At 41.4% G+C, this 16,437-nt stretch overlaps 1 protein-coding gene across 4 annotated transcripts in view; it reads right to left on the bottom strand.

Moving 5' to 3' along the window:
* Positions 1–3,430: 3,430 nt before the first annotated feature.
* The window catches only part of LOC134340503 (progranulin-like), a 77,415-nt gene continuing 64,408 nt past the window's right edge, over positions 3,431–16,437 (bottom strand). For all 4 annotated transcript variants that reach the window (XM_063037812.1, XM_063037816.1, XM_063037813.1 and 1 more), the window contains 2 exons: positions 13,348–13,563; positions 3,431–6,080 (listed from right to left, as the gene is read on the bottom strand). In XM_063037812.1, the coding sequence (XP_062893882.1) occupies positions 5,940–6,080; positions 13,348–13,563 (357 nt within the window). In that variant the 3' untranslated portion in view covers positions 3,431–5,939. The remainder of the gene's footprint in view (positions 6,081–13,347; positions 13,564–16,437) is intronic.

Genomic DNA, 16,437 nt, shown 5'->3' on the forward strand with positions numbered 1-16,437 from the left:
GTTACCCCGTACAGACTGCAACGGATATTGGGCGTTTTCAAGTTTATTCACTCTGGAGACAGTTTCTGAAAATCTCCATTTTCGGGGGTTGAAAACGCCGTTTCAGTGTGGATGGAAGGTCAAAACGAAGAGAAAAAGTTTTGTTTTCAAAATTATCCGGTGTAGTGTGGACTTAGCCTCAATCCCAGGGATGCCACATTCTATTCTCAACCTTAATTGTAGCTCCACAGTTTGATTTGGACAAGGAAAAAAGTGGATTGTTTAAACAGTAAAGAAAGTTATTGACAAAATTAAATTCAATAACCCAAAGTGAATTAAAGAATGAAGGCATAGGGCAGGTACAACCTGTAGTGTGGATAATCTCCCCTCCATTTTAGATAGCAGCAGGGTGGTTCTTCGGGTACGTGGAGTCATAGATGCTTTTGGCAAGGCTCCAGGATTGTTAGTGATTTGCTGGATTTCCTGTACTCACCCAATATATGTTCTCTCAGTCACAAGTTTGAGTTGGATCTTATGTTAGTTGATTTCCACCCCAGTCCCCTCCAAATCTTGTGCCATGAGTCATAGACTTTGTGGCAGTACATAATGGAGCTTCCAATCCAAAAATGTTTCTGGATTTAATGAATTTTGGGTGCCTAATTATTTTCATCAAACCTGTTTTTTTGTTGTCAGGTATAGAAGGCAAGAGTATGCTCATAGGTGGACTTGAATGCAGACCAAATGCTGCAGACTCTCCTGGTAATCGTAGGTCAATAGTGTCTGATGAACTTTTTTTCAGTGGTCCTCTGGACCTTTAACATTAATATTCTTTAGTAGTGCTTCTGTTGCTATTGTTATGTGGTGAGCTGATGAAGGTAAAACAGAAATTGCAGATGTAGGCATCCTTGTGGTCACTGATCTATTCTCACAAGTGACAGTGTCAGAATCAAGGATGTTGCTTTAAGATCTTGTACTTGATCATAACCAGTAATTGCAGACGGTAAGGATGGAGAGGTACACAGTGCATGTGGAAAGGAACACTTGTCAGAAGTCATCAACTAAGACTCTTGTTCTTTCCCACAACACCTCATCTGGTCAGGCCTCATTATCCCAGTATAGGTACATAGATGCGTAGGTGTTTTGCTAATTTTAAAATTAGTATTTGGAGCAAACTTGCTGTGTATCCTATAATAACATCATTTAGTATCTACTACTTGAGCAACTTTTGTATTATCAACATATTTGCTGATCAATCCACCTACAGTCTCATCCAAGTCATTTATTTATGACAAATAATATTTTTAGCACCAGAGGTTAGAGAAACGCTCCTTGACAACTACCACACCCCCCCCCCCCCATCTCCAATCAATTTTGGATCCATTTTGCCAACATACCAAGGATACCCTACTCTTCTGGACCAGCCTGCTATGTGGGACTTTGGCTAAAGTCTATGTAAACCATTTCTACTCTACCTTCAATTTTCTTAGTTCCTTGCTCAAAAAAAAATTCAAATTTGAGATAGAATTCCCCCTGCCCAAAGCTATGTTGACTTTCCTAAATATTTTCACTGAACAATTTAGATCAGCATCTTCCCCTCCATCATATTTCTGAACAGTCCATGAACACCACCACGTTATTTATTTATTATGGAACTGTCTTGTAGTTTGTTGCTTCCCATCTTATCCCTGTAATTCATTTTGAATCAACAACATTGGTTATCCACCAGTATTTTGGCTCCTCACCCATGGCTAGCAAAAAAAATCTCCCATAGATTCCTCATAATCAACCCCTCCTTGCCAAGACTGTTTTTGTGTGCTCTTCTTGCCATTCTAATTTATTTCTTGGGATCTCTCACACCCCCTACAAAACTCAAGAGACTCATTTAAAAGCAAATTCCTTTAATTTTGTTTTGTTTACAAAGGTTCCCTGATCTAAACACCTTTTCTGCTTACCCATACAGGAATGTAGAACATAGAAAACCTACAGCACAATACAGGCCCTTCGCCCCACAATGCTATGCTGAACAGGTAGAAGTTACCTATAGCCCTCTATTTTTCTAAGCTCCATGTACCTATCCAGGAGTCTCTTAAAAGACCCTGTTGGATCTAAATATACTGACTGAGTTCTTCTCATATCATTATCCTGATTTATAGTCATGTACTTTGTGTTCCTCTTTCTGAATAATGGAATCATACCAGCCATTATCTAAATCTGCTGGAAAATCTTCAAGCAAACCCTTGTCATTTTGCACCCATTTCCTTTAAAACTCTCAGTTGCAGCATATAGGTGTAGGGTTCTCAGTAATATTACTTGTAATGTTAATTGTTAAGGCTGACAAAATGGCTTCTCTGCATTAACTGCTGATGTAAGGGATTCTCTGTAGCAGTATGTTTGGGTTATAATTAGTGATAACAGGACTTGTATTCATTTGCTAACCAATGGAAGTCATGTTATTCTATCGGTCTGTGTGGGAACCGGAGGGAATGTGCGGTCTTTCCGGCGAGGAGGGAGACGAGGTCGGACGCAAGTCGAGGCTCTGGTCGATCACTGGGAGTGATCCCAGCCAAGGGTCGACGGGGTTTGAAGGAGATCGATGGGTGGAAAGGATACCGGATCTTGTGAGCTCGAACAAATTATTTGTGCACAGAACTGATAAATTTACTGACTTGGGGCCTTTATTGTATTTGTTTCTACTAACCCATCACCAAGAAGAAATTATAAATTAATTGCATATTGTGTCCTGTCTGATATTTTATGTTGAGGGCTTGTACCAGGGTGCATCACACAGTATACACACCGATGCAATTACAGTGCCGGCAGGGTCAAAGGCAGTTTACCCTAGACGAACGGGAGCATATTGGGGCAAAGACATTACATAGGCACCTGGTGACTTCTCTGCCATTAATTACATTATTTTTTTCATACTGGAAAACCTAAAATTTATACTATCAGATATTTTCAGGATAATTGCAGTGTTCCTTACTGAAAAACTGCAAAATAATGGATTTAACTTCTTGCTCATTTTCCATTATTAATCTTCCTTTCTACTTTTCACATTTACTTACCCTCTTCCTTTTTGTATGCCCATAGAAGTCTCCTGCTTTGTTTTCACAATTTTCTCCCTTTATCTTTTTGTTGTAATTTAGTAGCATGTAATTGATAGAGCAGCCAATAGCTGTTAACAATTTATTGGCATCACTTGCATTATGAAACTTGAATTATTCAATAGAATAGAATACCAGCTAGGAAGACCACATCATAGACTATAACTCATGTTGCAGTTGAGTTAACTGATTTGGATCCTTAGTCCAAAATAAAGCAGAGATTATATTCAGATCTACCCACCCTATGGCCTCAGAGATGGGATGGATGCATATTCCCTGTACTTTACCCAAACCAGCCATTTTACTCCTTTGGTATGCAGAAGATACTGATGAAGCAGAATTACTGGAGGGAGGATTTTTAATAAATCAGTTCAGTTTTATTTAATAGCAAACAAAAAGCTACATAGTACAATCAATTATGATCTTCAGAATGATAAATCACCTTCGCAGTAACACTAAAGCAGTAGATTGCCAACAATCAAGTGAGCTGATGCTCAAACCCAACAAGCTGACCAAGTCTCACTGATCAGATAAGAAAGACATTTAATTAAGTAGCACAGTGGAGGATACGATTAAAGAATTGTATTGTTTTAACAGAAAAAAGTACTCCAAATTAAAAACAAACTGAAATCAAGCATTATTTGATCTAGAAAATTGCCCAAATACACAACTCATTCGGAAATGATTTAGAAACATTAAACAATATGGTAGTATTAAGGAGGGTAAGACATACCCCATTGATGGTAGGATCCTAGGAATAGACTGTTTGATCCTTGCAGATGGCAACATGGGTAAACAATGTGGCTGGCAAGTCACAGGACACTAGCCTTCATTAATCAGGGCATTCAATACAAAAATGGATGCTTATGCACCAACTTAAAACATTCCTCAGACTTTTATCTCAGTACTGCATGCAGGTATAGGAAGGATATGATAACACTGGAGAGAGTTTTGAGGAAATTCATCAGAATGTTGCCTAGGATGCAGCTGTTCAGTTATCAGAGAGAAGTCAAGTCTTTTCCTTTGAAGTAGGAGATCGAGGGTACATAACTGAAGTATACAAAGTTGAAGAATGCCAACAGGTTTGATTGCAGGAAACATTCCCCCATAGAGGTGGGTAAAATTAGAGGAAATAGGTTTAGGACAAGGCAGTTTAGAGATTTAAGAGTGTATCTAGAATGCACTACCAGGGAGAGACAGGGTGGGAGGGAGGTTGAAGCTGGGTCTCTGACAAGCATAGAGGCAATGGACAAGTGGATAAGGGTTAATAGAGAAGGAGACCTACTGGGTGATGAGGACCAGTTAAGTTAAATGGGCTTTTTTTCCTTGCTGCATGATGTTATTGCTGAATACTAGATTTTTTATATCAACATTTACAGTAAGATTTAACAGTAACTCTATTACATGAAATGTGAGCCAGTATTCATCCTGTGCACAAACTGTGAAAAAATCTTAACATAGCTGAAAGTTTCTGTCATCTTACTGAGGCTGCTGGAATGCAGTTCTAATTCTGCATGCCAGCCAAAGACCTTGCACCAGCACATTTTGTGCCTTCATCTTTAAATCAGCATTAGCTTGAGTAAGGTACTAAGTTTTAGAAATTGTAGGAAAAGACACACTAGAACTGAGCCAGGAATAGATAAAATGCACCTACCATCAACAATGAGGGAATATTAGCCTAATTAATACCTATCAAATTTTACACATGAAACTTAAAACCTCAAATTCCATTATGTTGTGGCTCATTACTTCTATAGGATATTTCAGCATAACATCAGATAGGCATGCATGACCCCCAATTTAACGGCTAGCTGACACTTTGTCTTAAGCAATCGGAGTACCCTAGTTAAACTTGCACCCTGTTAAAATCATCCTTGTTCTGATGAGACCCACCACGTCTAGGCAATTCAAGATGTGTGGGTCAACCAGCGAAACACTGAGGCAAGTGACTGAGGAACATCTGATACAACAGACTGTCAAAAATGTTATATAATATCAGTTTTTTTTAAAAAGAATAGACACTTACAGATCTTAGATTCCTGATATTCTTATTAAAGATGGAACAGCAGCAATTGACATCTGAAAACAACAATGGATCATTGGGTGCTGCATTTTTAGATAAAGCTAACTAGCCAATTTAATGCCAAGGGACAATTTTAATATTGCTGAAGTCACTCGTGCCAGAAAAGATGCTGGAATACTAGTTCTAGGATGACACACTCAACTATGCCAGGTTCAAATATACAAAAAAAGGCACCGATAAAGAGATACACCAGAACCTTTCATTTGAGCATGTATAGGCCAAACCAAACAATTATATACATCTTCTCTCCCTCACCCTACCCTCCACCATTGTCTACACTGCATTTACCAGAATTTTCAAATGTTTGTGTTTGTTAGATGTGATGGTTATGAACACAATCATGTACAGCATACTTAATACACAAAAAAAATTACAACTGAATTGAAAGATTTAGAAGTACATTTTTTAAAAAATCAAGGCAAGCATCAAGCAGGTAAGTTGTCTGCTTTTGTTCTTTTGAGTTGCTTTATTTCAATGTAATGCAATTTTAAATTCACTATCTATGCAATGCACAAAAAACACAATTCAGTTCACAAAATCCCCAGAAAGCATTTTATTGCAAGCATTTAACCCACTTAAATCTAGTTCCAAGGCAGTTAGCAATCAGGATTTTGCCACCCAGAGATGCCTCGTGTAGTACACGTTACCAGAAATTTCACTACTAAAAAAATGCTAGCCAAAACTTTTTTTTGGTGAACAATTCTCAAGTTTACAAACTGAAAGATTTTGTTTCAGAGCATTAAATAGCTAGTGGTTCAGGGGCACAAAACAGGTTACAGGATGTTGAAGATCCTTTTGCGCTTCAAGAAAAGTTGGTCCCAGCGGAGCCGAGGCTGCAAAGTACATACTTTAGCTCCTTTATTGCACATATAGCCATTTGGGCAGCAGTGCATCTTATCTTCACAGCAAGTAGCCTGCAAAAGAATCAAATCAGATTAGTAACCCTCCAGATATTAGATTACAAAAGACAGGGTATGTGCACATCAGTTTGTTATCTTTAAGGCAAGCAATTAACTCAATTTCACCTGTCTTCAAATTCTTCTGACATTCAACCCTAGAAAAGCTACTCTGAGGCAGAATTACAGAAAGCAAGTGTGCACTGATTAACGCAATAAACAAAATTACTATTGCTCTCTAGTCCAGAATGTTTATTTCAACTTGTGCACAAGGTGTTGATGATAGTGAGTGAGCTCCAGTTATATATATTTTTAATTTTAACTATGTAAAATATCTACTGGGCTAAACATCTCAATTTTAGTGATAAACATACCCTTAAACTTGGGTAGATACAGGATCTAGTGCTTTCTCAGTATATAGAAATATAAAACTACAGCACAACACAGGCTATACCAAAACTGAGCACAGTACTCCAAGTGGGGCCTGACCACTCTCTGATGCTGATGAATCCACTCTTTCAATCCATGATCGAGATCTTTGTTTTTCATTTTATGTGGTGGTTTTCATTTTTCATTAACTTTTTTTAAAAACACATGTGTGGTTACTTCTCAAAACTGTCTTTGGAACATAGAGACCTGTACATCGCCTGGGAACCTTGTGGAATTTTCCATTTGTGACGTCAAGTCAAAAAAAAAAGATTTCAGAGATTTTCAGATTTTGGAATTTCAGATAAAGAGTACTCAATCTGTACCCAATCATAGAAAAAGAAAACATAGAAAACCTACAGCACAATACAGGCCCTTCAGCCCACAAAACTGTGCCGAACATGTACTTACTTTAGAAATTACCTAGTGTTACCCATAGCCCTCTATTTTTCTAAGCTCCATGTACCTGTCCAGGAGTTGCTTCCCTATTGCATCTGCCTCCACCACCATTGCTGGTAGCCCATTCCACGCACTCACCACTTTCTGCGTAAAACACTTAACCCTGGCATCTCCTCTGTACCTACTTCCAAGCACCTTAAAACTGTGCCCTCTCTTGCTAGCTATTTCAGTCCTGGGAAAAGCCTCTGACTATCTACACGATCAATGCCTCTCATCATCTTGTACACCTCTATCAGGTCACCTCTCATCCTCCGTCGCTCCAAGGAGAAAAGGCCGAGTTCACTCAACCTATTCTCATAAGGCATGCTCCCCAATCCAGATAACATCCTTGTGAATCTCCCTTTCTATGACTTCCACATCCTTCCTATAGTGAGGCGACTAGAATTGAGCACAGTACTCCAAGTGGAGTCTGACCAGGGTCCTATATAGCTGCCTCTCGGCTCTTCAACTCAATCCCATAATTGATGAAGGCCAATGCACCGTATGCCTTCTTAACCACAGAGTCAACCTGCGCAGCAGCTTTGAATGTCCTATGGACTCGGACCCCAAGATCCCTCTGATCCTCCACACTGCCAAGAGTCTTACTATTAATACTATATTCTGCCATCATATTTAACCTAACAAAATGAACCACCTCACACTTATCTGGGTTGAACTCCATTTGCCACTTCTCAACCCAGTTTTGCATCCTATCGATGTCCCGCTGTAACTTATGAGAGCTCTCCACACTATCCACAACACCCCCAACCTTTGTGTTATCAGCAAATTTACTAACCTATCCCTCCACTTCCTCATCCAGGTCATTTATAAAAATCACGAAGAGAAGGGTCCCAGAACAGATCCCTGAGGCACACCACTGATCACCGACCTCCATGCAGAATATGACCCATCTACAACCACTCCCGTCTTCTGTGGGCAAGCCAGTTCTGGATCCACCAAGCAAGGTCCCCTTGGATCCTTACTTTCTCAATAAGCCTTGCATGGGGTACCTATCAAGTACCTTGCCTTGCTGAAATCCATATACACTACATCTACCACTCTACGTTCATCAACGTGTTTAGCCGCATCCTCAAAAAAATTCAACCAGGCTTGTAAGGCTCGACCTGCCTTTGACAAAGCCATGCTGACTATTCCTAATCATATTATGCCTTTCCAAATGTTCATAAATCCTGCCTCTCAGGATCTTCTCCATCAACTTACCAACCACTGAAGTAAGACTCACTGGTCTGTAATTTCCTGAACTATCTCTACTCCCTCTTTTGAATAAAGGAACAATATCTGCAACCCTCCAATCCTCCGGAACCTCCCCTGTCCCCACTGATGATGCAAAGAGGCTCAGCAATCTCCTCACTCGCCTCCCACACTAGCCTAGGGGTACATCTCATCTGATCCTGCAGACTTATCCAATTTGATGCTTTCCAGAAGCTCCAGCACATCCTCTTTCTTAATGTCTGTATGCTCAAGCTTTTCAATCCGCTGCAAGTCACGCCTGCAATGGCCAAGATCCTTTTTCATAGTGAGTACTGAAGCAAAGTATTCATTAAGTACCTCAGCTATCTTCTCCAGTTCCATATACACTTTCCACTATTACACTTGATTGGTCCTATTCTCTCATGTCTTATCCTCTTACCCTTCACATACTTGTAGAATGCCTTGGGGTTTTCTTTAATCCTGTCCGCCAAGGCCTTCTCACATCCCTTCTGGCTCTCCTAATTTCATTCTTAAGCTCCTTCCTGCTAGCCTTTAATCTTCTAGATCTCTATCATTACCTAGTTTCTTTTTTGAAACTTTCTTCTTGACTAGATTTTCAACAGCCTTTGTACACCACGGTTCCTGTACTCTACCATCCTTTCCCCGTCTCACTGGAACGTACCGATGCAGAACGCCACGCAAGTATCCCCTGAACATTTGCCACATTTCTGCCGTACATTTCCCTGAAAACATCTGTTCCCAATTTATGCTTCCAAGTTCCTGCCTGATAGCTTTATATTTCCCCTTATTCCAATTAAACATTTTCCTAACTTGTCTGATCCTATCCCTCTCCAATGCTGTGGTAAAGGAGATAGAATTGTGATCACTATCTCCAAAATGCTCTCCCACTGAGAGATCTGACACCTGACCAGGTTCATTTCCCAATACCAGATCAAGCACAGCCTCTGCTCTTGTAGGCTTATCTACATATTGTGTCGAGAAACCTTCCTGAACACACCTAACAAACTTCACCCCATCCAAACCCCTCACTCTAGGGAGATGCCAATCAATACTTGGAAAATCAAAATCTCCCACCACGACATTATTATTACACCTTTCTGGATCTGTCTTCCCTATCTGTTCCTTGATGTTCCTGTTACTATTGGGTGGTCTATTAAAAACACCCAGTGGAGTTACTGACCCCTTCCTATTCCTAATTTCCACCCACAGAGACTCAGTAGACAACCCCTCCATGACTTCCTCCTTTTCTGCAGCTGTGACACTATCTCTGATCAACGGTGCCATGCCCCCACCTCTTTTGTCTCCCTCCCTGTCCTTTCTGAAACATCTGAAGCCTGGCACTCGAACTAACCATTCCTGCCCCTGAACCATCCAAGTCTCTGTAATGGCCACAACATCATAGCTCCAAGTACTAATCCAGGCCCTAAGCTCATCCTCTTTACTCATGATGCTTCTTGCATTAAAATAGACAAATCTCAAACCACTGGTCTGAGTGCGTCCCTTCTCTATCACCTGCCTATCTTCCCTCTTGCACTGTCTCCAAGCTTTCTCTATGTGAGCCAATCGTCTCTTCAGTTTGGTTCCCACCCCCCAGCAATTCTAGTTTAAACTCTCCCCAATATCCTTAGCAAACCTCCCTGCCAGGATATTGGTCCCCCTCGGATTCAAGTGCAACCCATTCTTTTTGTACAGGTCACACCTGCCCCAGTTGAGCCACAGGGCCAGACTCTGAGCCAGAGGCGCGGCCACTGTTGCTTCTCCCAGGTAGGCCAACCACCATCCCCCAACCCAACAGTAGTCAAACAGGAGTACTTATTGTTAAGGGGGACAGCCATAAGGGTATTCTCTAGATTCTGCTTCTTGCCCTTCCGTCTCCTGACTGTTACCCGTCTCCCGTATCCCCAGTGTGACTACTTGCCTATAACTTATCTCTATCACCTCCTCACTCTCCCCGACCAGACGGAGGTCATCGAGCTGCATCTTCAGTTCCCTAACACGGTCCCCAAGGAGCTGCAGCTTGACACACCTGGTGCAGATGTGGCTGTCCGGGAGGCTGGGAGTCTCCTGGATTTCCCACATCTGACACCCAGTACAGAACACCAGCATCACAGACATACTTCCTGGTTCTATTCCTCACAGGTAACTTACCTCGCCTTGACCCATTATTGCCAAAGCCCTACCACTGTGCCTCCGATCACTCCGTCGATGACTGCTCCACTAAGCAGCATCTCCATTTTATGCCGTATATGACAAATAAACTCCTCTCCAGCTTCCAGCCGGGTATAGATATCGATTTTACCTGACATTTCCATAGCAAACTCATCTTCATCAGGGATGACACCAGGACATGTCTAGTCCAGTGGTATTTATACCCCCATTGTCCGTCCATCCTAATTGGTTAGTCCTCATCCAATCAGGCTCCCACTGTCCCACCTTGTTTATAGTTGAATTCCAGTTCTTGTGTAGAGTGAGGCATTCGTCTTTGCTAAAATTCTTTTCCCCAATTCTTTTCCTCTAGTTTTATTTCAATGGCTTCCTTCACCATCACACCTCCCAACATAAAGTGGTTCTTTCTGCTTTGATAACCATGTAAACTCTATTTTGGACCCAGAGCACTTCCACGAGGAAATATGATTATGCACAACATTCCTCCAGAATGGCTACAAGGTAAAGGAAATCAATCACACCCTTAAAGGGACAACAGAAAGCAGGAAACCTAACAACTCGTCGCTACCACCTGTTTTCCCTATACATTTCCACGATTTGTGGAAGGATCACCAGGATACTGAAATATCAGATTAATACCATCCACAAACCCATAAGGAAGCTCAAATCACAGCTTATGCGGGTCAAAGATAACCTGGGACTTAGGACAGCTGGCATTTACAGGATTCCCTGTGAAAGTGGAGCAGCATATAAGCGACCAGATGGGGCGCACAATGGAAACCCACATCAAGGATCACAGGTGTCTCTTTGGATTGCCCAGAGAAATTGGCAGTAGCAGAACACTGCATTTGCAATGGCCATAGGATTGACTTCGGCACCAAACTACTGTGCCGTGCCTGGTGAAGGAAGCCATTGAAATAAAACTAGAAGAAAAGAATTTTAACCAAGATCAAGGCCTTGCTCCAAATAAGAACTGGAATTCAACTAACAAGGTGGGACAGTGAGAACCTGATTGGATGTGGACTAACCAATCAGAAGGGATGGACAACAGGGGTGTATATACCACTGGACTAGACATGCCCAGGCATCATCCCTGATGAAGATGCCAGAGTTTATCGGAAATGTTGGTTAAAATTGATACTTGTACCCGGCTGGAAGCCCAAGAAGATTTTATTCATTAGGTCAATAGGTTTTACACTTTGAACTGTTCACTTTTACAAGTATAATGCCTTCTCATTCAATTGCTTTATTTCCATATCGTGATCCAAGCCAAGTATTGGAATGGATCTCTTATAATTAATTTGTTCATAGCATGTCTGATACTGCCCAATGCCAGTTATTACTCATCTTCAGCCTAGTTAAAGTCAAATGTCACACACTTAAAAATCTGAATCATATTTGTTCCCATGAGAGCACTGGCACATATCTGCCAAATGATAGTTGGCATATGAAGGGCTTCTAGGAAAGATGGTCATTTGCTTCTCAAATTTAATTTTGCACTGATCACAATTGATGACTGCCAGAGCAAAAATGGACCACCTCCAACCACTGGCTCACTTGAGGGTAAAAAGATAAAATGCCAATCGAATATCTCACATTGTTAAAATCCAGTTAATTTAGTAGATGTATTGCAGGATTCTTCATTAATAAAGATTTCTAAGAACTGGGAGGAAAAGCATCCGAAGCTATTACATCCACAAATACATTAATACTTTTACTGATAAAGACATTAGCAGTGAAACCTTTCCCAGGGTGTTAATGTAATGGTTTCTCTGTAGTAGCAGTGTTTGGATTAAGACTAGAGATAACAGGGGCTTTGGAATGTGCAGCATCCAGTGAGGGGAGTGGTTTTCTTTCTTGTGTGCCCAAGAGTGAGGGATTAGAGGGCTTTTGGTTTGCCAGAAGATGGAGAGAGATGAGAAAACGGAGAGGTCGTAGACGGCAGGACTGAGTGGATGTGGAATGGAGTCGGGAGTCGACGACGCCCTGGGGAAAATCGATGGAGAACAAACGGACGGGAAAATCGTGAGCTCCAACTTTATATACAAATTAGACTGTTTCATTAAAATGGGCCCTTTTTCTTTTTGTTTTCTTTACTAGCCCTCTAGTCCAATTGAGAATTATAAAGTTCGGTTGTTTAATTGCATATGATGTACTGTTTTTTATTTCGTGGTACTGACTTGTACAGGGGAAAACATCACACAGCATCCACACAAACCAGATTTCACCAGTTTGGCAGAGGCAGCGACTGCCTTCCTCAGACTAATGCAGCCTACTGAATCTGGAGGTTACAACACTTCAATGTTTTAATTATTCTCTCCCTGAAATAGAATCTGTAGTAGAAATCAGTAACTTGAACACTGAATACAAGATGCATTATTACCTCAATCTTTCACATTACAGATCTCATCAAATTCAAATAAGAACTACTGCTTCTCAAGCCAATCTGGCCAGAGCTGCACTAATGCTTAACAGGGGATCAGATCATGAATAATTCAATTGATTTAAATGTAGGATTGTAGTGTAACATTAAACAATAAAGCCAAGATAAGGTTGAGGATAACTGAAGAGCTGCAGAGTTTAAATTTATTAGTACATGTCTCAGCGGGCCAGAGAATGACAAACACCTTCAAGATGATGTCAAAGTAAGCCACAGAACAATTTCTAGACTCACTGTGAACACTTATGTTGAAGAATTTGCTTTATATAACTTCACATTTGTTACTTTTACTGCACTAATGGCAGGATATATTTTAAAGCAGCTCAGAGCAGTACTTGTTAGCAGCAATTCAAATAGGGAAGAGAGTGCATGTGCAATACAGCTTAACTTTATTATAGCATTATTCACTGATGCTGGTCAATTTAAGTACATGAACCTAATAGATGCAGTCTTCTCACCAGCTATGTTAGATCAGTATCCCCAGCAACAATCCAGCTCAGTTTAGACCTGGTCAGTGTTGACATGTCTTACAGTCTTACAACTGTCAACCTGCAGACACCACACAATTGCTGAAGTACTTACTTCTTTGTAAGGACAGCAAGCCCATTTGCCTGAGGCACTCTTACAGCAAGTGGCTGGAGAAGGACACTGGACCATAGCATCACATTGTACATCAGAGGACAGAGACTCTTCGACATGCCGGAGTGCCAAGATACTTTGCTTTTCACAGGTCTTGGCTGTCAAATTACAGGTGTAGCCATTTGGACAGCAGTGCTTGTGATCCTCACAGCATACCGCCTAAAAGAAATAAGAAAATCAACAGCAACACTTCACACTGTCGAGGTTTTTCGCCTCTTTAAGCAAGGGAACAGAAGCTTTTTAGCAAAACCAGTTCTCAAACACAGCAAATTATAAAGTCCAAAAGGGTGGTGAAGTAGGTGTCTTAGGGAAGGTGGCAACAAAACAGTTTGAATGTTTATGGCATCAGTACCTTCCAGCACAAGTAGGATACAACCAAAATAACATGGTTCTTTTACTTATTTACATAGATTAACCCACTTCAGTTATTTAATGGGACTCGATCTTGCTTCTTAGATATTTTCAGTTAAACTTTGCATCCAAGTGCCGTCTGCAGGCCGTGGCAATTGGAGAGCACCAGTACTTGATTTCTGACAGCCAGTCTGTCTTATTGGAAAATCTTGGGCTTAGGAGACAAAAATTCATTTGTCCTGCTTCTCGTCACCAAGACATTAACAAGTACATTAATATCAAACAGCTATTCAAGAGATCCAGCAGCCGAAGCAATCAGACTATAGGGCTTACAAGTAAAAGTTTAGGGGTAAAAATCAAACCACACTGATAATATCCGAGATGTATCATTAGTTTCAAAACCAAAGGGTACAAGTGTACACGCCATTCACAAGAATTCTTAAGAAATGTGCTTTCTTTCTAAAGGCACAAAGTAAATATCAAAAATGCTTCATTTTATACACTATAACAGACATATCACTCTTCCACAAATTGGGAACACATTATCGTTCTCTTGGCTGTCCAGTCAAAGTACAGACGTATGTGTCCTGGCAATAAAAAAGGCAGAGAAACTGGCATGAACTTTTGCCTTCCCCACTGCTGCACCAGGATTGTGATAAGCCCTTTCCTACCTCATTGCTAGATGCAACTGTGCCAGGAGTTTAGTGTGAAATCTTGTCTTCGATTTGCTTGAACCCAGCAATGAATCCCCCAACAGATCAGTGCTGAAAAGCTGAATTGAGACCATTAGACATCAAAGATGAATTGGGCCATTTGGCCCCTCTGGTCCACTCTGCCATTCCATCGTAGCTGATTTATCATCCCTGTCAATGCCATGCTCCTGCCTTCTCCCCATAACCTTTGTCTCCCTTACTAATCAAGACCATAAGATATAGGAGCAGAAGTAGGCCACTCGACCAATCGAGTCAGCTCTGCCATTTAATCATCCAATTCTTCCAGTCATCTCCCACTCCCCTGCCTTCTCCCCGTACCCTTTGATGCCCTGGCTGATCATGAACCTATCTATCTCTGCACCCAATAACTTGGCCTCCCACAGCCGCTCGTGTCAACAAATTCCACAGATTTACCACTCTGACTTAAGTAATTTCTCCGCATCTCAGTTCTAAGAGGACGTCCTTCAATCCCGAAGTTGTGCCCTCTTGTCCTAGACTCCCCTACCATTGGAAATAACTTTGCCATATCTAATCTGTTCAGGCCTTTTAACATTCGGAATGTTTCTATGCAATTCCCCCTCATCCTCCTGAACTCCAGGGAATACAGCCCAAGAGCTGCCAGACGTTCCACAGTAACCCTTTCATTACTGAAATCATTCTCGTGAATCTTCTCTGAACTCTCTCCAATGTCAGTATATCCCTTCTACAGACATCCCACCTCTCCCAGAAGTTCCGGGAGTCTCCCACAAATTAATAGTGGCTCCCAGATGCCCGCAAATTATATACAATGTGAGAGAGAGAGAGAGAGAGAGAGAGAGAGAGAGAGAGAGAACAAACGCACGATAGCAAGCGAGTGTTCCAAAGTCAGAGTGGCAGAGTGTTCCAAAAAAAGAAAATATAAAACGTACGTCACCCCAGACTACACTAAAATGTACCCCTCCCTAATAGGGGTCAAAAATAATGACAGTGTTGCCCATTGCACTGTTTGCAACAGTGACTTTTCTATTGCCCATGGTGGGTTAAGACTGTAAAAGACATGTTGAGGTGAGTTTAACAGGTGTCATTCATTCATTAGCATAGCTAACGTTATTTAAACTAGCTGGCTAGCTGCTAAGGAGCTACTCTATTGCAGACATCCCACCTCTCCTGGAAGTTCCGGGAGTCTCCCGCAAATTGATGGTACTACCGCCCTGAATGAGTTTTTGCAGGGTGGGATGTCTGCTTCTAAAATAAGGAGCCCAAAACTGCACACAATACTCCAAGTGTGGTCTCATGAGTGCCTTATAGAGCCTCAGCATCATATCCCTGCTCTTATATTCTATACCTCTAGAAATGAATGCCAACATTGCATTTGCCTTCTTCACCACCAACTCAACCTGGAGGTTAACCTTTAGGGTATCCTGCACAAGGACTCCCAAATCCCTTTGCATCTCTAAATTTTGAATTCTCTCCCCAGCTAAATAATTGTCTGCCCATTTATTTCTTCCACCAAAGTGCATGACCATACACTTTCCAACATTGTATTTCATTGGCCACTTCTTTGCCCATTCCCCTAAACTATCTAAGTCTCTCTGCAGACTCTGTTTCCTCAACACTACCCTCTCCTCCACCTATCTTTGTATCCTCGGCAAATTTATCCACAAGTCCATTAATCCCATAGTCCAAATCATTGACATACATCGTAAAAAGCAGCAGTCCCAACACCAACTCCCGTGGAACTCCACTGGTAACCGGCAACCAGCCAGAATAGGATCCTTTTATTCCCACACTCTGTTTTCTGCTGACCAGTCAATGCTCCACCCATGCTAGTAACTCCCCTGCAATTCCATGGGCTCTTGTCTTGCTAAACAGCCTCATGTGCAGCATCTTGTCAAAGGCCTTCTGAAAATCCAAGTACACCACGTCTACTGCATCTCCTTTGTCTACCCTGCTTGTAATTTCCTCAAAAAATCTGCAGTACATTAGTCAA

This window comes from Mobula hypostoma, chromosome X1, assembly GCF_963921235.1.
Source record: "Mobula hypostoma chromosome X1, sMobHyp1.1, whole genome shotgun sequence".
In the NCBI taxonomy this organism is placed as follows: domain Eukaryota; kingdom Metazoa; phylum Chordata; class Chondrichthyes; order Myliobatiformes; family Myliobatidae; genus Mobula; species Mobula hypostoma.